General features: G+C 37.2%; 1 protein-coding gene across 2 annotated transcripts in view; it reads left to right on the forward strand.

Moving 5' to 3' along the window:
• Window positions 1-21,371, forward strand: part of MGAT5 (alpha-1,6-mannosylglycoprotein 6-beta-N-acetylglucosaminyltransferase) — a 119,331-nt gene that overhangs the window by 77,406 nt on the left and 20,554 nt on the right. For both annotated transcript variants that reach the window (XM_080600755.1, XM_080600756.1), the window contains exons 8-12: window positions 855-1,024; window positions 1,925-2,059; window positions 8,119-8,252; window positions 11,774-11,907; window positions 19,560-19,709. In XM_080600755.1, coding sequence (XP_080456881.1) covers window positions 855-1,024; window positions 1,925-2,059; window positions 8,119-8,252; window positions 11,774-11,907; window positions 19,560-19,709 — 723 coding nt within the window. The remainder of the gene's footprint in view (window positions 1-854; window positions 1,025-1,924; window positions 2,060-8,118; window positions 8,253-11,773; window positions 11,908-19,559; window positions 19,710-21,371) is intronic.

Here is a 21,371-nt window from a genome sequence, read left to right on the forward strand (position 1 = left end):
CAGTCAGTTTTGATGGAATGCTCTAGATTCTTTGCTTTTAAAAGTCCTTTAAAGTTGCTCTGCAAACATATGGTGATTTCATTTTAATGTGTCCAGTTCTCTTCTGGGAGCAGAGATTAGAACAAGATGTTTTTATGAATGTTGTTTCTTTTTTAAAGAGTGAAGGATAAGATTTTCTAGTGTTTGGGGGTTTTATGCTCAGCACTATATGTATCAACACTCAAAGAGTGGTCCAGATATGTAATGAAGTGTTTGGAACTCAGCTTCTGTGCTTCATTAGAAAGGCAAGCACGGATTTCAAGGAACATGAACATAGAAAACTCTCCTCCAGTGGCAGTGCAGAGAAGAGGTTGATAAAGCATCCTGTCATTCTTACGCAATCTTTCCAAGTTCCTTAATGGCTCGTCCAAAAGAGCATACCCTTCCTGAACTAAACTGTCCTGTTGCATAAGCAAGTATATCCTACTTGAGAATATAAGTGGTTATTCAAACAAAAGAAATTAATGTGAACCACAACTTACTTTCTGTGCAGAATTACATGTTTCGTGAATAACACTTATTTAGGGGTTTCGTTACTGATCTGGTGGCATATCACAGTGCAAAAGAATATGGTAACATTCTTACGATTACTGTTCTAGAGATTTATTACAGAATTAAATTATTTACAGGGTCTCCAATTAGGGTGGAGGTGTTAGAGTTTTTGTTGTTGATGATTGTTTTTGTTTGTTTGGGCTTCCTAGTTTGGTTGGGTTTCTATGTGTGTCCATAGTTGGAATTTGGGAGAGAGAAAATGCTGTGAAGAGTACTAGTTGCATGTTTAATGTTGGTAACTAGCATATAACTTTTCTTTTCAGATTCTTGTTCATCTGGGGCTTTTGACGAAAGAATCTGGATTCAAGATTGCTGAGAATGCATTTAGTGGTGGCCCACTTGGTGAATTAGTCCAGTGGAGTGATTTAATTACATCTCTCTACTTACTGGGCCATGACATCAGGATTTCAGCTTCTCTGGCAGAGCTCAAGGAGTAAGGAGATTACTTTCAATTTTGAAACTGGAATACAAAAAAAAATAATAAAAATTGGAAATTGTAAACTCTCGAAGCTTCTATTAACAAAATGTATAATTTCTTGAAGCATAAAATGAAAGTGATAATTCACTAAACAGACAATAAGATTATTTTCATGAGCTAAATATGTGCTATAAAAGGATAATGTGTTTTCATTGTAGCTTCAGGCTCCTGAGACTTCATAAATGAATGTTGTAAAATTCAGACTAAGCAGCTTATTCTTTAACATTCCAGGTGCTTTAACCAGCTGCAGTAAGAAGTTTTACAGATTATCCTAATTCTGTGTCCTCTTCTTCAGTTTCTACTATTCTTCACTCAGTATCTGATTTTAAAATAGAGGTTTTAATCCTTTAAACAGATTACTTTTGATGTAGTTAATTGCTTATGTTAGGTCACATTGCTGCTTCACTCATCTTTGTCTTGCTTTGCCTGAGATGTTCAGCATTAGGCATAATACAGCTATTTTAAGGTTGGGAACATACACCTTTTCTGTAGCTTTCATTTTTTTTCTAACATGACAGCATCGTTTTGTAGAGAGCTCTTATATCATCAAGCTGCCAATAGAAGAAATTATTTCCAATCATTTCAAAACACTATTTTTAAACATTCAGACCGTATTATTTTTTTTTAAGTGGATGGGATTTTTAGTAAAATTAGCATTTCACTGCATATGCAGCTCTTTAATAAATGCTGAGGATCTTTATCATTTGAATGTTTTTACATGGTTACTGATTTGGAAGAGATAAAACTAAGGTTTTTTTGGAAAGGTGAGTTATTGGTATTAACTAATATTATAGCATGAATTTCAAGGTAGATCGGAAAGTCACGCTTTTCCATGTTCCTTCTTTTTCCATTTAGGATTATGAAGAAGGTTGTAGGTAACAGATCTGGCTGTCCTACCCAGGGAGATAAAGTTGTAGAACTCATTTACATTGATATTGTGGGACTCACTCAGTTTAAGAAAACCCTTGGTCCATCGTGGGTACACTACCAGTAAGTATAATACTCATTTGATCTCTAGACTGCTTTGTTGAAGAGCTTTTGTGGAATAACACACAAATTACTGAAGTGGGTACATTTACATGAATTGGAATTTATTTAAAAGTAAAAATACAGTTCTCTGTTCTCCTTAAGAATAAAGGAGCTATTACCTCTTTGCTGCATACCAAACGTAAGGCCCTCCCCAAGCACGGATGGAATACTTGTTGCAGATTGAAGTGTTTTTGATCTTAATGAATTATATTGCTGAGTCATCATCTTTGTCTTTCTTTTCTTCTTTATCCCCTCTCCCCCTCTCCCAAGTTTTGTTCTTTACATCTATTTGTAAATTAATAGATGGGCTGAAAGATTATTGAATTTTGCTGTTTAGTAGGAGCAGAACATGCGTGTTTTGCTTGTCTGTGTTCGTCTCCGTACTGGATTGATGGTTGTGGGGATTTATCTATTTAAATTTTATTGTTTAACAACGTCATATTTTCTGTCCCATCCCTAAAGATGCTGGGGGCAGAATTGTCTTCATGAGTAAGTCTAAAGAATAAACCTGCAGGTAATTGCAGTTGCTGTTGCTTCTGTAATCTATAAGCATTTTTCCGTTAGGGATGGAAGATGGTTGTCACAAGAAATTACTTGGAATGGCCTTCTTATTGTCTGCGGTTTTAGAACCAGATTTCTTTTTGTCAATATCTTTAAATGAGCAAGCCTCACACATGTTGCATTGATATATATCAGCATGAAATAAAACCAAATCTAAATTACTGACTTTGATTTTTCTAGACCTAATCAAATCAGTTGTGTTTCATGATCTGTAAAGTCCAGTAGATCCTAGCTGAGGAAAGAAATTGAAAGGTTCTCTGAAGGCAGAAGACTTGTGTTTTTTTCTACTTCAGGATTGCTAGAACATTGCATCTTTTCAGCATAATTTTAAATAAAAGTACTGTGATTAACATTGCATATTAGATTACTCTTAATCTCTTTTTTAAAGTAGAGGAGTAAACAGATACTCTGGTTTTTAGGAGCCTACTAATAAAGCTAATCCCATTTTCCACTGAGTTGGAGTTGGCTGTCTGTCTGCCAGATGTAACTGTCATTAGGCGATCACATACGGTATTGTGGTCGGGATAGAAAACCATGCTTAGGAAATTACAACCAAAAGGGAAGAAGCGTTTTAAATTTCTATTTGGCATATTCTGTAGCAAAGATGGTGGAAATACACCATGACATTGAGTTTATTAGATCAGCTCTTCAATTTTTCTTGCTTGTTTCATGAATCATTAAATCTTAAGCTGCCAATCTGTTTTTCATTGATTCCTAATTTGTAGTAATGACTGACTTTTTCTGTTTAAGGAGAGAAGAATTAAATTTCATTGTAAATACATATGTTAGGTAGTATGAGATGTTTTTTAGCTATGCTTTTGAAGAAGAAAAAAAATCGCTAGTTCTCTTCCACAGCCAGAACTGTGTATCTGGGGATTGAACAGGACCTCATCAGGTCCATACTGTTGCAGATCAGATATATTTATCTTCGTTGAGAGATTTTTGCCTAGTCTCTTAGAGAATACTCCAAAAGATGCCACAGTATTTCATACTATTAAACTTTTCTTTAAGGTATCTTTCTTGGCTTGGTTTCTTGCAACCTGCATGTTCCTGCTTATCCCCCATGGTTTTGGACAATAAATTATTTCCTCCCTCTCTCTGCCAGATTGTAGAATATTTTATATACTGTGCTTCCTTCAATTTGCCTTCTCCCCCCTACCCCCCAATAAATAAATAAATTCAGGCGTTTGGATCACTCCTTATAATTCAGGTTTTCATTGTGTTTGCCGGGGATCTCTGTAGTTACTTGATACTGTTCTTCAAGGTCAGTGTAGAAAACAGGGTCCAGAGCCTAGCAGAGGCTACCAGAGGAGAAGAATTAATTCATAGTTTCAAGCAAGCTATCTCCTGTTCAACGATCCTGTTGCAACCCTTTTTCTTTCAGCATCATGAGTTGCCTCATAAACTTTGTCATAATAATAATATTTTTAAGTTAAGAGAGTAAGCCTGGTATAAAAGACCATATTTACATATTCTTGTTGAATTCATTCCAGTAAAACAAGCATTATCACCTATAAAGCTGCCTCGCAGGCCTTGTTCTTCGCAAACTTTGCTTCCTCGCTCATTAGTATCTAATGTCAGCAGGAATGAAAAATTTCCTTTGTCTTGAAAGAGGTGTTTTGTTTTCTGCCATATAGTTCAGCAGACATGTGCTGGTCAGCTTAGTCTGTTTTGTGCAGACCAGACTCAAATATAAATAAAGTGTGTTTATTCACTTTGGATTGAAATAGAGAGGTAGAATTAACCTGTGCCTTCAGAAGAGTGTCTTCATTAGAGAGTGGTATGTAATCTTTGTGAGTGAACTTGAGCCCTGAGGAAGGTTTTGGCAATCTCAAATCAGGTTTCTAGGACTGGTAGCTCACAAGAACGACCTGCTGCGAGAGGTGAGTGTTTCTCAGCAGCATAAATAGCAGCTTTGTCCTTCTGAGGTCTGTAGCACCAATGACTCCTGGTAGTACGTGTTTAATCTGGGGTATAACTGTGCTGTAAATAGCAGGAATATATCGAAACAGATTTCATTTGTTGTGGGCACCTTATTGTCAAGCAGAATGCCTGGACAAGCTGCATTTTTCAGTTCTGAAGTTTGGGTATTTGAATGCAGTTTACATGCAATGATCAACATAAAAATTAGTGGCTTAATATAGATTGAGGGGTGCAGCTCATTGCTTTTCTTATCACCCGCATCCTGTGTGTAGTGCAGATGAATCTGGTATTTTTTCATTTTTCTCCAGCCTCTCTAGCAATGACTCATTCCCATATGCCGAAAATCTAAATGGCTTTATTCTTGAAACAAATGAGCATGACAGGTATCCTGAAAAATGAGCAACATTCCTGCTGTTTACATGTTTTCTAGAATACATCTGTTTTAGGACGGATATTTTCTGACTAAGTTTTTACATTTTGAATTCAAGTACTGAGGAGCCTGAAAAATACGTGTGTCTGCAGAGCTTGCTGTAGGCAGACATGAGCTTGGCTGGGCATGAGCCAAAGCAGTCTGGAGCCTGTGTATGCATGCAGGCACGTTGCTGTGCCTGAGCTCAGTGCACCTACAGAGCTTCCACACCAGAAATGGTGGGGTTTTGACCAGCTTGCTCCAAGGAAAATGTCTGCTGTCTGTCTGCAGCAACGTGCCCTTCATTTAGCAGTGCCTGCTGGCATAGGTGTTCGTTGCTGACAGTGATGGGTGCTGCTGGACAGCACTGCTCACCCAGACAAAGAGGATGTACAAGGAGAGAACAGCTATAACCTCAGGTGGGAGAATGACCTGAATAAATACGTATAAATACTTCCACCAGGGCAGCCCAGTTAAGATTGTGCATATGCCCAATATTTATGGAAAAATGCTAACTTGAAAAATGGTGATAATTCTGGGTTACTTTTGTCCTTTTTTTTGTAAGCACAACATTTGTCACTTCTAATATATCAGAAGAAAGAAAACATCGATGTGGATGTTTCTATAGGCAATTTGCTACCCACCAATCCCCATTTTAGAAGAACTCATCTATGGTTTGTGGAAATCTTCTGTAGATGGGAAGAGTGCTTTCTGGCACACTCAATGTAAAATATACAGTGGTGTCACACTAGTGTGTCAAAGGACAGTGCTCTGTTCTATGGGAGCGGTGTACCCCTTGTTTTTTCTCCTTTCGGTGTGAGAGAGATTTCAGACATAATTTATTTTAAATACTGTCAGCTTCAGTGAGTTACAAATACATATATAATCACTAGTTTTCAGTAGTTCCATTAGCTTCATAAAATTAGAAAAAGAAATGTTCAGTTCCTCATTTTAAAGAGGAGATATGTCTGTTTCATTTTTAATTTGACATCTCGTAAGTCAACCAGCCGTGTCAATGAATAGGCGAATCGGTCTCAGACCAGTTCTTTCTGCTGTGATCTTCTCTTGTCTTTCTGACTTTCTTCCTGCCCTAATACTATAAACACAGGTTTTGTTTTCCCTGCTTCATTGCTTCACTTACTTTCCATTGCATTATGTTTCCTGTACTGCTTCAGAGACCCTGTGTAAGTTGGACTTAGTGACACCATATCACTATAAATAATTGGTGCTTCCATACCTTACATCTGAATACGGGAAAACGAAAGGTAGTGAAGCACATTGAGACATTTGCACTCAATGCACTGCTCCTTACATGTATGATTTGACTAACTCCAGTAGTGTTGCAGGTTTTCAGTAGCTTTCACCCATTTTCTCATTCCCCTGCATTCGTGTACCTGGCCAAAAGCCGTACATTTGCTAAGAATCCTGTTTTAAGGCCTGCCAAGAAGTAAGAGGGCTTTTATTACTCAGTGATTCATCAGTGCAGAAGTTGTTTTGGTCTTGCTGGAGTATTTTGTATGATGCAGAGATAATTGCTACTGTTGTAAAATATTTTCATTGAGAACAGTTGACATAAAACACTGCACAGAAACTGATCTGTCAGCTTTGTTGTTTGGTGAATCACAATGTGTTGTATATTTTGACTTTTTTGCTTGAAAGATCTCTATGAAGATTGAAAAACAAAGTAAATTTGCCCCTTTTGTACTCTGAAATACAAAGGTGGCATTTCATGTTGTTTTGTTTGGTTTTGTCTTTTGATTTTTCACAATTTAATGAATACTTCAGTGAAAAGAGTGACATATAAGTATGTAAGTGTGGTTTGGGGACTAAATTTTTTCACTTTTTAATGCTGAACTATATTTGGAGCTAAGTTCTGTTACCTTTCAAAGCCAAAAACTTGATGTTTTACTGATGAGAATGTATATGGGCTTGAGGCATAGGAAATTTTTTGAAGTGGGAAATACAGACATTTTTAATAGTAACTTTCACCAGCTACCTCTGTTCTGTGCCACCTGTGAGGTTGTGTTTCTTTCTTAGTGACAAAGTGGGCCATGATAAGAGTTCTTCATGTCTTTACATCACAACCTAATGTGGCACATGGCCCTGCACGGCCTATATCAATCTTTTCCTCAGATTTTGTTTGTGGAGGGCTGAAGAACAGAAGGGTCAGCAGCTTTAGAGCCTTGCAACACAATTCATTTGCAGTAGAGCTAGCGGTCAGTGTGACCACTACAAATAAAGTTCCTGTCCAAGCCATATCAAAATTTTACAAGGCTGCATTTTAGAAACATAAATCCTTGATCCTGTATGCTAGAATATGCACCATCGTATATTGAGGGTGGGTTTTTTCAGCCTTCCATGTGCTGTGGATTCTTTTTTAAAATAACACAACTCATAATTTAAGTAGTTTTTATTTTTTCAAGGAGTTAATAGGACTTTTCAATAAAGAACTGAGTGTGAATCTCTTCTCCAGACTCTTGGTAATCTAATGCCAAGGTTTCTCTTAGTTGCAGAGCAGTTGTTGCAGACATTTGACTTTTGTATTATTTTTTCAAATGTCTCTAACAAAAAGTTTTACAAACAAACGGCCTGTCTGACTGCAAGTCTGCAAATTAAACTGTCTTCAGTGCTTCTCCAGTAGGTCTAACTGACCCAAAAGTCGGAGTCTGGAGACTAAATAGAGTTGTCTAAAGACAAAATACTATTCTGCTCTGATCTTGGTATGTAGCCTTTGGCTGTTGCACTGGTTTTGCAGTAGTGGGTAAGAACATTAGGAAATAGATGAAGAATCCTCTCTTCTTCTGCCTAAATCCTACTTCAGAGCCCCAGGAATGTAGGTGACCGCAGTAGTGTTCCCATAAGCTGTACTTGGATGTTGAAGCATGAATTCATTTTCTGAGAACAAGCAAACCAAAACCAAGCTCCAGGGTTTCTATTTGAGTGTCTGAAATGTCCTTCAACTTGCTGATTGTAATGCCTTTGAAATTGAAATGTACCTTCAGTTTATAAATCATTCACAGTTGCAAATACAAACAAAGCACATCTTAATTATAACTATGTACACATGCTTATATATACATATGCTTGTGTACCTGCAGTCAGTCTTTATTTTTTTTTTTCCTTTTAGGTGTATGCTAAGAGTTCTGGATTCCTTTGGAACTGAACCAGAGTTTAACCATGCCCATTATGCCCAGTCTAAAGGCCACAAGACACCATGGGGAAAGTGGAACCTTAATCCCCAGCAGTTCTATACGATGTTCCGTAAGTATCCCTGGGTTTATAAAGAAGTTGGGGTTTTAAAAAAGAATGCTGCTATCGAGAAGAATTTTTGTATTATTTAAAACAAGTTCATGGTTTAATAAAATGCATGTAAAAGGGCAGAATCATAAGTGTAGACTATGCAAATACTCTACCATACTGTCATACACAGGAATAAAAGCACAATAGCAATGTAAGTAATGATAGGGAACCTTTTTCTTAGTGTACCTGTGGAAAGTGGTGGCTGGCATTTCCTTCAAAAAAATTTTTGTCTCAATTTTTGGAATGGATTTCTCAAGATTTTCACCGAACGTATGTTGTGAGCATTTATCCTGAGATGAACTGATTCTCACTTTTCTCCCAACAGAGTACAAAGCTATTGAAAAACAAGTAGTAGATGTCAGTATTGTTATAAATCTTTGAGGAATCTTTCAATATTCCCCACCATCACCCCAGAAAAAGGAATTCTCTATAAATTTTATCATATTAAATGATTACAGTGACCTATTCTAGCGCTAGTCTTTGACTTTATGGATCTCAGTTCTAGAATCAAAGGATCATTCTTTTGCATGTTGTAATATTTCAAGTTTGTTATCTCTGAAAAGCACAAAAAGATTCACCGCTGCCAGCTAGCTTGAGGGTATGTGAGGCTTAGGAAAGAGGAAAGTGCATGCTGTTACTTGCAGGAGCTTCTCAGCTCAAGTCCATAAGGAAGTTCTGGGCAGTGACCAGCCTGACCTCTGAAGTTTGGTGATGGTTCCTATCTGAGGCCAAGACCAGGAACGTACGCTTTTTGTTCTAATCAGACTTTATAGTCACGTCTTTCAAACTTTCCTGCTCTTCACAGCAGAAGTATGCATACTGCTGTCTAGCTGACGCGCTTTTGAATTCGGTTGCCTTGTAAAATTCTTTGAAGAGGCATATTTTGTCTGTTAACATTTACTGTGCAAGTTTTTTCCATTCCCAGTTATGTAGAAGCAAGCAACCAAAGGCGTGGCGGGGAAATGGGACTTGGGAGTGGTTGCAGAGTTAGTGCCTGGACTTCAGCGAGCAGAGCTTGTTCCCCGTCCACATGACTTGCTAGCATTTTTTGGTTTGTCATACATGGAAAATGAGCCAAAGGCTCAATTGTGCTGTATTTAAGTAAAACAGCTATTAGGAAATTTGATTGTGAGATCCTGCTCAAGATAGCACCAAGGGTGACGGTACACTTGAGGAAAGTAGTTGCATGAATACTTGTGGTACAGCTGTGTTTACTCCTTGATCCCACTCCAAGAAATGCAGAAAAAAGTAAATCTTCCCTATAGGGAAGATCTCTGTTATCTATGGCAGTACAGACTAATGTTACATTCTATTGTTTGGAGCACGTCACTTCATAATACATTTTTGGAAGAGTGTTACTGTATGGGTATTTCAGTAGGTAACCATTTCTGGGTTTTAATACTGGACACGACTGCTGTTTTGCCTTTGCAGGGAAAGTGCTAAAGAGATTGCAAGCAAACTCGCTCTGAGGCCTGAGTGATTACAGTGCTATAGATTGTTTGAGGATTTTGTTTCTTTTTGTACTAGATGCTGAAGCATCAGCATGTTTGGATATCTGAAGTTTATTTTTGTATTTTGTCCTCTGCTGCAGAGAGAGCAGCATCTTTATTGGGTTATGATTGAAAGTGCATGTTATGAATCAGAAAAATTTTTACACCAGATTGGAACCCTGGACACCTTCCCAAGATCCCCAGACTCTATTATGTTTTGAGAACTCTGATTATAAGGGCAGAAAATTATTACTGAGCAAAAAGAAAGCCATATTCAAACCTGTGGCATATTACCAAATGCTTGAGCTTTCCAGAAGCATGAGTTTTTTTCCCTTTTTATGTTCTTTTTAAATTCTTTTATGCAAAATAGCAGCATTGGTACTTTTTAAAGCTGCATGATCTTGCTTAAAAATCCATCTGAGTGCTTCCTGTCAATGATATTTAAGGCACTGAATTCCACCAGTTCTAAAACTTCAACAAAGGTTTATTTTTCAAGTGTGTACTGCCTTGCCTCTCCTTTGAATGCAGTCTCTTATCCAAAAATATAAAAGGATAGAAAAATGCCCCTTTTCAGGAATATTTGCAACATGCCATTCACTATGCTAAATGTTAAAACGTCCTTGGGTTTAAGTGAGTGCCTAACTGTTGCTGAGACATTTTTTTGTGAAAGAAGAATAATTGTCACTTGAAAGATTAAATATAACAACAAAGGGAACCGTGTACTGCGTATGGTTTCTGTTGTGTTTTCCAGTTTGCTGGGTTTGAGGAATCAAAAGTAAAGCCTCATAATGGCAATAGAATTGTTTTGTAGAACTCTGACTGTGGGTTTAGCATTGTATGTCATGTGTCTGAGGGGTCTTTTTTTCCTCCCTCTTTTCCTCCTTTTTTCCGCCTTTTTTCCCCCTTTTCTTTGCAAAACGCACTTACTAACAAGTTGTCAACTTGAACGAACAGAATTTAAAAGGTGAGACTTACAGAGAAGATCCATGTTTTCATTGCAGTGCAGTTTTGTGTAGACATGTGGGGCTGTGCCGCTTTTTAGACAAGGTCCAAACCCCCTACATATTGCAGTATTTTTTATACAATAGGGATGAATTATTACCTGAAGCCGTGAATATTGTAGTCCATCCATGCAATTAAATACCTTTTCACAAAACAAGCAAACAAAAACAGCAACTTAGTTGTAATGAGCCTACAGCTCTGTGCCTTTAAAGGAGGAGAGCAGTGCCTAGTATTGCTGGATGTCAGTGCTGAAGAAAGACCAACAGAGGCTAAAACTAATATAGAAAATTAAGACCAAATTTCTTATCCTATGCAATTAACACAACAGTTTTGATCATTTCAGTTGTCACTTTTCAACATTTAAACATAGATATATGTAGTGAATTAGGCAGTGAAATTTCTATTCTGATTTGCGTGGTGTGACTTTGTAGGCTAATACTTAACACAGATACGTAATAGGCAGCAAGATGGATGGAGTTTTAGCTGGAAGCTATATATATATAGTATATAGTATAGTATATAGTGGGAGCACTATAAGAGGTGAGCCCAGGAAATTCACTAAAATTTATCACATTGAGAAACATACAGCTTTGTTAACCAGCATAAATCCAGTGTTCTTTCAAATTGTTGGTGTTGCGTCTCTGGGATTGTCAAGCTCGATTCCTTCTGGTTCTCTTATCTCTAATAGTAAAGTAAAGCTGAACACACGGAGAATCATTATCATTGGCCTAGGTCCAGCTGCAGAGTTTCATTGCAGGAACTGAGCCAGAAAATAACTGCTTACTTCAGTAAGCATATGCAGCAGAACTTAAAATTAATAAGAACTCTTCTCAATAATAAAGTAAGCAAATGTATCTGTGTGAACGTAAAGAAGAGAAGTGATGGATGTGTTGTATATTATGTTCCTTATACCTACTTTTTTTTGTCAACACACTTTTGTAACGTTAATTAATACTTTAAAGTTTTTTGAATATTCTCCATTTCTTACAGCTCACACTCCAGATAACAGCTTCCTTGGATTTGTGGTAGAGCAGCATCTGAATTCCAGTGACATCAAACACATTAACGACATCAAAAGGCAAAATCAATCTCTCGTTTATGGCAAAGTGGATAATTTCTGGAAGGTGAGTTTTCCATACCTGATATGCTTGAGCAAATTTACTTTGATCAATATAACAATGCGTAATTCTAAACTTAAGTATTCCTTTTCTATAAATCTGTTGAGTTCTTTTTTCTGAAGATAATCAAAGAATTCAGTTGAACAATTTGAAGTCTTTCTGATGAACAAGATTGTATCAGTCTAGACTGAGATGGATCATTTGTTATTTATGCACACTTTCCCAGTATAATAAAGTTTTTATAGTCTTGATATCACAATAATTTTAGAAAATGTAGAAGCTATTACAAGTAATGTGAAATTGAAGGTGTCAGAGGCTTTGTAGACTTTAATCGTTTTCGTAAACAAATGTCTTTCAATGATTTATTTTCATATATCTACAAACAAAAATGTGCTGTATTTTGCTCTAGAAGCTGTGTTGCACTGAAAACCCTAGAAGTGTGAAATCTCATTTTATCTCCTTGTAATAATATCAGATTTGTGTTTCTTTAATACTGCAATTGCTGCAATATCTCTTCCATCTGCAGAGGAGAGCTCCAGAATAACAGCACTGAGGTTTGGTCATATTTTCACCAAGTATCATATGTTTGACTGTTAAGCTCACAGTGCCCTCTGGTTTCTGTCCACTGTCCTTTTCTGGAGCTTTTTTTTCTAGGCTCACACACCTGGGAGCGTAAATTTTATGCAGCTTTCAAAAAAAAAGGATTACTCATTAATAACAGTATTTCTTTTGACTCACCTCTGTGTGTCCATATCCCCTGTATGCCTTAAGATCTTATATTTTAAGCTTCTTGTCAATTGAAAACGGCACTCATCAGTACGTGCCGTGTCATGCATAGGACCAAATGATACAACAGTGTGAGAGCATCTGTTTCTCACGTTTTCCTTCCTTTTCTCTTCCTTGGCATAAGAATGTCAATCTTACAGTTTTCTGACCCATAGGAACAACATTGTCTGGTAACTGTGACTATACAGAATATGTTCTTGAAAACTGATAGCTACAAGTGGTCCATCTGTGAGACAGCAAAAACAAGGGAAATGGGAGAATGTTAACAGGTTTTGTGCTAGGGAAAAGGTAGAGCTGAATGCTTCTTGGCTCCTCTGCTAAGAAAAATATGAACGTTAGTTATGCTTGTTCAATTTCAATCTCTCAGGTTTAAATTTGGTCTTACTGCCCTAAGCTATGTAATCTGTGTCTTAAAAGGAAATTTTGCTTAGCATCGTACTAAATGCTGTGGCAGTTACTCTTTTTGAGCTCATGGAATAGAATGGCTTGGTTTGTCCCCATTTGCCCTCTGTTCTTCTGCCTGCAGAATGCTGGTGCAGAGCTGGGTTCCTTTAATTCACGTCTCTTCTAGCTGAGGCTCATGTACTTTCAGTTCCTGATCTCATTATCAGTCTCTCAGGAACAGTTGCATGTAATAATCGTCTATACTTCCTGACCTGATTTGTACTGCCTATCTGTACAACAACCTGTTGAGTACTGGTTGGATTTAAGGAACAAGGTATTGGCGTAGTCACCAGCATTTGTTTTTTTCCCACTGATATATATATCTTCTTCAGTTTATTCAGCCTGCATTAATTCAGAAATATGTATTAATAGATTATGTGCCCAGAGGGAAGACTTGTGATTGTGTAGTCTGAGATTTGGTGTGACACAGAGGATATTCATGAGCTGATTAAGACAAGAATAGGACTTTTTTGGAAAAGAACATCCAATCTTGATTTTTAAATAGCACACAGTGGAAACCCCACTACTTCCTCTAGTAAATTCCTTAATTGCCTTCTCCCTCAAGACTATGCATTATTTCTACTACAGATTTCCAAACTAATTTCCAGTTTTAATAGCAGGTATAGACTTTGTCTACTGGACTGATGTTTGTTCTGTTTCCCTGTAGAAATACATAGGTTGAGGTTAAAGCAACCCATAGTCGTCTTCTGAAAAGCCTGTATGTGCTGAGCCACTGAGAACTTTGTGCTTTCTAATCCTTAAGTGTTCTCGCATGTCCCTTTTCGCTGAACCTTTTCAAGATTGTTCACATTCCTCTTGAAATGTGAGTGTTGGCAAAGGGTGTGTGGGCCATAAGAGCCTTGAAGTCAGAAAGAAATACTACATGCATTATTATGCACATACCCTTTTCACCATTGGGAACTCATGTTTAGATGACTTCTCAGCCAAAACCCTTGTATCTCTTACTTTAGAATTGCTTTTTCCAAGTCAGTGCTCCATTTCTGTAAGTAATGCCTGTCTTATTTCTTCCAAGAGGTATAACTTAATATTTGGCCGTATTAAAATGCTTACTGAGTGCTTGTTACATGAAGCGCATCGTAACTGTAACTTGCAGACTGTAAGAGCAGTCATGCCTATATGCACCGGTACGTGAAGTGCAGTCACTGCAGATAGGCTTTGAATTGGTGACAATATGGGATGTCTTACATGGAGAGATAAAATCCGGTTCTCGTCATCACCAAAAGGCCTGAACTAATCTTGTATCTGTAATTTATTTCGTGTTTTCTTCATTTTCCCTGTGCAATGTTCTTTTCATCTGCCATCATGGCATATACTGAACCAGGCTAATCTATTTGTCCTGCTACCTTTCTTTATATTGAACATGGCCAATTAACAAAAAGTGTAGTTTCCACTGAACACACGTCACTGCTGGTTCTGGTCAGTCATTGGAGAAGCACGGCGTGAAGGGGAGGGTGCTCTGATTCCCAGACTAAAGTGCTTTTTCAGAATATCGGTTGCAGATAACTTGTTAAATTTTAAACCAAAAACTGTTGAAAAGTTGAAATGGAACTGAGGACACCACATTGTCAGTTCAGAGTGAATTCTTTTCTTTTTTCTTCCCTGGGAGTGGGACTAGAATAGCTAACTGCCATCGTGGTTTCCTATTGCCATGGACAAGGGTCCTTCTCTGCATCTAGCTAAGCATGTAGAAGAAAGATCGCAAAGTATTTGTCACTTCATATTTGCTAGAAATCCCCATACACCCATCACTGCTGCATGACTAGACAGAGTTGGAGAGGCTAGCTCAGACCACCTGCTTAAACTGGTGAACTAACCAGGTTATTGTAGCTAAAGAGAATTAGGGATTGCTTACAGACAACGGTCTGACTTGCCACCTCATTCAATGGGGTTAAACTCTGATATGAACATGATGAGTGGTGGAGGGAAAGAATACCATGATCTGTTCTGTCAGCTCTGCTGGATACAGAGAAATACAGGAGCCCATGGCCTGAGACCAGTGGCGTTAGTCCCGTGTTGCAGTGGGAAAGTCTGGATATGTCTTGCTGGACGTCAAGAAGGATGCATGCTGCGGAGACTGTAAGAAATGTCTTCTTGTTTGCTTTCTTCTGACAAATAAATCAGTTTTAAGTGGATTGAGGATTACAAATAGATGGCTGTAAAGAATTTCACTACATTTCTAAATATTATTCTTAGAGGTAAGTTATCAAGTGCAACACTTACAAATTTTGAATGTTTGTAATCAACAGTTAGGGGGTTTGTGTGGACCTGGCAACGCTATGGAGTAAAGAGAGACCCCTCTCTTCCTAAGTGTAAAAGAAGGAATAAAATGTGAGTGAAACCTCTAATTCTCTCCATTATGAGAATGTGATTTTACAGAACACTTCAATTCAATGGGCGTGTTTGAAGCCTTTCATGTTGCCTTAGCTCCTTTTTAGGTCTAAGTCTCTTTGTTCTTCTTTCTGCAACTTCCCGTCATACTATTCCAATACTTCTGCCTTCAGTCCTAGAAAGAAGAGTCAAGATTCATAATTCATGCGTCTTACGCTTGTATCAGTCTCAGTTACATACTGCATAACCACTGGATTTTGGCTTATCTTGGGATTGACACTTGGGCGAATAAGCACCCAAATGTTTGGACCTCTAGACGTAACAGTATGCACTTAGGAAATATGTAAAGACCTGTCCCAGTAGTTCTTTCTTACCTGAATTGCATTTGTCAAATTTTATAAAAGCATTGCGTTCTGGTTTTTTTCAGTGTTTGAAGGTGTGGAAAGGTTATACGAGCTGTTTTACATGCGTTTTGCAGCTTCAACTTTTGGCCTCTTAATCCCCTTTGGGACTCTGAATCAAGATCTTGTGTAACGTAATGAGCCTGTAGCTCTGCATATGTGATGGCTAGTTTCATTCCTTGCGGAATTTACCATGTTCTGTGAGGTTACCCAAGTGGTCTAAAATTGTAAAGAATAATAATAATCTGTGATAACCTCAGACTGACAAAGTCATAGTAAAACTTCATGCCCTCTATCTACCACATCAAGAAAGTGAAAGGAGTTCAGTTCTTCATGCATCGTATTTCTACTATGATTTTTTTGTCACATTAATAGTTCTTACATTTTCATCCAACAAACTTAAAATTTCAGCCCTTCAGGACTGAAATTGCTATGTCTTGCTGTCAACATTGTCTTAGGGAAAGACTTATCAGACAGTTGTCGTTTGATTTCTTTGATGAGAAGGGCTTTATGATGCTTTTAAAAGTAGGTGGAAATAATTGATGTACAGTAATAACAGTTCTGCACTCAGTGATCAACAAAAATGTTTTTCCTGAATGGCAAGTTTATTTTAGCTGCTAAAAACTTGTTTCGGAAAAGGTTTGTATGACTCTTAGTCACCGCTACTCTTACATTTTGGTTCTGAGGAGAAATAATTGCCTCTTTTGTGATGTGATTATCTTTCATGCTGTAGGTCTGGATTTGTACTGCAGACACCAGACGTACAGTGAATAATGCAATCTGACCCAAACTCTGCAGAGAATGCTGATTTTGCATTACTAGCCAGCAGCCCATGATCTGTTCTCTTTAAATTACCTTTGGAAAAGTAAAAATCTGCAGTTTATTTTTATTCTTTAAGATAAAAGAACGCTTGAATCCGCACTCAAGCAAGCAAACTCAGGAAATGGATTAACAGCAGAAGGAATGTTGGTATTTTGTTTGTTTGCAAATCGCATTCTTTGATTTATTTACTTATAGCCCTTGTATTTATAAACGCCATATTTATGCTCTCTCACTTTCTAAATGTTAAAAACATTGAATTAGAATGTTTTGCTCACTTAAACCATACCTTTGTCCCCCAGAAGTGCTACTGTAAAATACAGCGTGGAAACCTATTCATTTCATCCTATACTGCTTTTCTTTCTTTTGCTATATTGCCTGTTTTGTAACAAGCAGGTGCTGGTATTTATATAGAGGACAGTACATAAATACAGTAGGAAGATTCACTTTGTTATAGATGATTTAGGAAGTATTTTGGGATACACTCAAGGTCCATTATGTGTATCAAAGAATGTTTCCAGCAGGATTTAAGTGATGAATGTCACAGATGCTTCTCAGAACCCCACTGGATTTATATTGGCGGCATATACGAGCAGGAGATGTGAAAATGTAATAATTGCATCAGTCCATGTTATGTTCATCTTTGAAAATGAGATAATGGGTAAGATAATAAAATGGCAGCATGGCCAGTTGAGATCAAAGATTTATCTAGTTTGGTATTCTGACTCCAGAAATAGCCAAGTCTTGATGTGTAAGAAAGAATGCAAACTCAAACACATTTCACAGCAACCCAAGACAAGTGCTTCATGGACTCCCTGGGCCAGAAGTTGTCTCTGTTCAAAAAGGAGAACCTTCAACAACCTTGGAGCCAAAAGTGCAGTTCCTCAGGAACTTTACAATCATTATATTGTAAAGACTAAATAATTTTAATGGCAAGTATTTTATTTTAGAACAACTAAATATTACATAACAGAGGTTTGCAAATTTTGTCAGTGCATTCATTGAAATAAGTGTAATTTTAAATGATTCTGGTTTTGTTTGTTCCAGTTGTTTGCTTCTCTTATTATTTTTCTTGAATTACTTAGAGTGCATTCATGTTACCAGTTCGTGTGACATGAGATAAGATGTGCAGCAAGTGCGTCACTGTTCTGACTGTTCATGCAGTGCGCAGGAAGGTCGTGTTGTCATTAATGCCTGTGCTTCATGGCTTTCTCTTTGCATTCAGAACACTGAAGCCAAACTCACAGGCTTTGTTTGTAGTAAGCTCTAGACAGGCAGGATTTAGTTCTGCCTCTGACAACAGGCTGGTGCTTCGTCCTGGGAAGAAGAGGAGGCTACACCATTTATATTTCTCCTAAATATTTGCAAAGTTCCAAAATGGATTTTCTCTTAACAAAATACATGAGCTTCTCTACAGTTTCTAACTTTGTTACTTTATTTTACAAATAAAGGGAGAAACATCTCTTTCAGAGTAATTCAAACTTGAAGTAGAAGTGAAATAAAAGTAATCTTTTTTTTAATAGTTTGTCTTAATTAACAATAAGAGCAACTGTGTCAAACAAGAAAGCACATTTGTCTCCATTTGTTGGCTATTTTATATAATACTTAGCCCGGGACATTGAATGGTGTGATCTTGGCATAGCCACCAGACTGGAGCAGTTCAGTAATGAGGCAGGCAGTTTATTTCTTCACAAACAGAATACCAGCAGGGAAGGTACATCTAGAAGCCGTCGTTATGTGACATTGAATAACCTGTGTATTTGAATGTATATCACCAGTTCATTTGGTAAGGAAGTTTCAGGAAGCCACGATGTTCATTCTTTCAGGCCTGATGCCTTATTGTTCCTTCATGATTTGAAAAGACAAGGTTTTCCCAGTGTACTTGCCCTCTGAATGAACTTCAGTCAAATTGTTGGCCAGCTTTCACATGCGTCTGTAGCAGAACAGTGTACAGAATTTACATGACAAAAATAGTGATTTGAAGTAGAGTTCTTAAAAACTCCCTTGCTGCCAAGAAGTACAGAAACTTGTTGCCTGATTTCAGAGTTATTACTAAGACTATGTGCAAATATTGAGGGAAAGTCTCTGATCTGTGCTGCATACTGGCTGTAAATACAGTCTTTAGCTAATTGCTTTTGGAATGGTAGTAGTCTTTAAAACTCAAAAACATATGGCATTGAAAATTAAAGTAATTCTTGTTTGCAAACTAGGGTGGTGTACTGTTTTCTTGTGGGTTTTTTGTTTTGATTATTGCAACAATATAGAACAGTTACTCTGGGTCTTTTCCAAAATGCTTTTAAAACTTTAGGTAATGGGGATATTTGGAGGTATCTTGTGATTCAGATCCCACGTACTTAGATAAGAATGTGTTTTCACTTGGCAAGAGTGCAGCTTACCAGGTGAAATTCACCCTTTTCTTCACAAAGATGATGAACAATAATGAATTTTGTTGCATCTGTGACTAAAGCAGAATGACAATTTGATATTTCTCTTTTATTCCTCCTTTTAGGACAAGTATTGTTTAGACAGCGCTAAGAATGCAGCTATGTGGTGACCTATTTTTGGTCCAGTTGGAAATTAATAGGAGCTTGATATTTATTTATACATATACTATGAAACAAAAAAGCTGCAGTTTTCTTCCAAACTAGTAACAAAGAAAATTAATGATGTATGAAATATCAGATATTGTAGGACCCATGTAAAAAAATATAAGAACCATCATGTAAGGAATCATGTAAAAACAATATAAGAATAAGAAGCTTCTTCCCTTTCTAGCTTCTGTGGTCCAAGAGACAAAACCAGCTCTGACTGAAGACTTATGCTTGAAATGTGTAAAATATTTTATTGTTGCTGTTGCAGGATAAGAAGGCTTATCTGGACGTCATTCACACCTATATGGAAGTCCATGGAACTGTTCATGGGACAAGCACAATGTATATTCCTGGCTACGTAAAAAACCATGGTATACTCAGTGGGCGGGATTTGCAGTTTCTGCTGAGAGAAACCAAGGTAAGTTTGTAAAGAAGGAGAAATGGCAAAAATAGCTAAAGATAGACAGTATCTGAAATACATGCATCTCACCTCCTACGATTGCGCTCCTAATTTTAAAGTACTGGAAAAATAAATGACCAATAAAAAGGAGATTTAACTGTCTTCTGTATGCTAAGAATACATTTTTCATCATGTCCATGTTTTGTGGATTGACAGCTGTTCCTAGAAAATTGGGACCACAACCTACAGTCTAAGAGAGATGCTTAACAACCAGCTTGAAAAACATGGATAAACGCATTTTTCATTTTCCTAAATGTGGTGTTCAGCTCAAGATTATCAGCTGAGAGTATAGTTTTAGATCTGTAATGTGAAAGTTAAGCATTATCCAAAAGACATGCAATAGAAATGGTTGCTCTGCCCTACCAATGACTTTAACCTAGACTAATCCTACTCTCTAGGGCAGAAAAGAAAAAAGGCAAGCACTTCATGCTTGATTCAGTTCCTTCCTCTGTCTTCCTCTGTTCTAGTTGTGCAGAGACAGAAAGAGAGAAAAAAAAGTGTGTGCTTTTTGTGGTATGCTTTGCCTGTGGCCCTGTAGTCAAGGGAGCTCAAGATAAAGGACAGTGTATAAATTTAAATAAATAATTTTTTGTCCAGGAAATCAGAACGCTTTGTTGGATTTTCAGTGCCATTCCCATAATCTTTTTGGAACACTTTACAACATTAAAATGCTTTAGTAGACTACCTTTAAGTAGAACGTTTAACTTTCAGTTGCTGAAATAAATGGGTCGTGTTTAAAATTAGCAAAAATATATGGAACTTACTCTCCATTGCTGATGGTTTCTTGCTGTGCACTTTTACTGAAAGAATCTATTAAATAAGAAAAGAAAAAGCAAGTACTTCTCCAGTCTTCCCACACAACTGTAGAGATCTCCTTTTTGAAATATTTGGGAAAATGATGGTAATTTGACATCTCTGCGTGACAGCTGTTGGCAAATTATGACTTTTTAAAGGCAACCACTGGGTGTATGTACTTGATGCATACAGATACACATAATGTTGCAGATTAAAAAGTCAACATTTACTTTCATCATAGATAATACTGAGATTACACAGCTTTCACCTTCATGGAGTCTGAAATCACTGTGTTAATCATAGTACTAACGTGGGTAGAATATTGACATAGTAATAACCCCAAGTACAAACAATGACTTCTTTCTGGAAAAAACTGCACTCTGTTCACCAAAATAGTAAAATAAGCTAATGAGCTTCTTATTTAGTTGCTGAAGTCCAAATTTACAAAGAACAGTTCATAATACTAGTTATATTTGAGTACACTAGGATGCAACATAATGACAATTTAGGACAAATCGAAGTTAATGCATGCTATGCAGTTTACACAGAGTTTTATGACAGGAAGTGATGAGACTAGCTTTACTCCATGCTTTGACTAGTGATTGCAAGACTGAATGGAAGATACTAGCTTGTGACAGTGAAGCACTCCTGTGCTCAGCAAGTTCCTTATTCTTCACAAACTATTATTTCTGTGAGAAGTGTGGATCCAAGCTGTAGTGTTTTCAGAGCCCTACAGGCATTTTAATGATTTTGTATACAATTGTTGTGTTGTTGGATTTTTTTTTCTCCTAACATTGAGGAAAATTCTTTGAAAACTTACTGTTC

Source organism: Anser brachyrhynchus, assembly GCF_964034855.1.
Source record: "Anser brachyrhynchus genome assembly, chromosome: 7".
NCBI classification, from domain to species: domain Eukaryota; kingdom Metazoa; phylum Chordata; class Aves; order Anseriformes; family Anatidae; genus Anser; species Anser brachyrhynchus.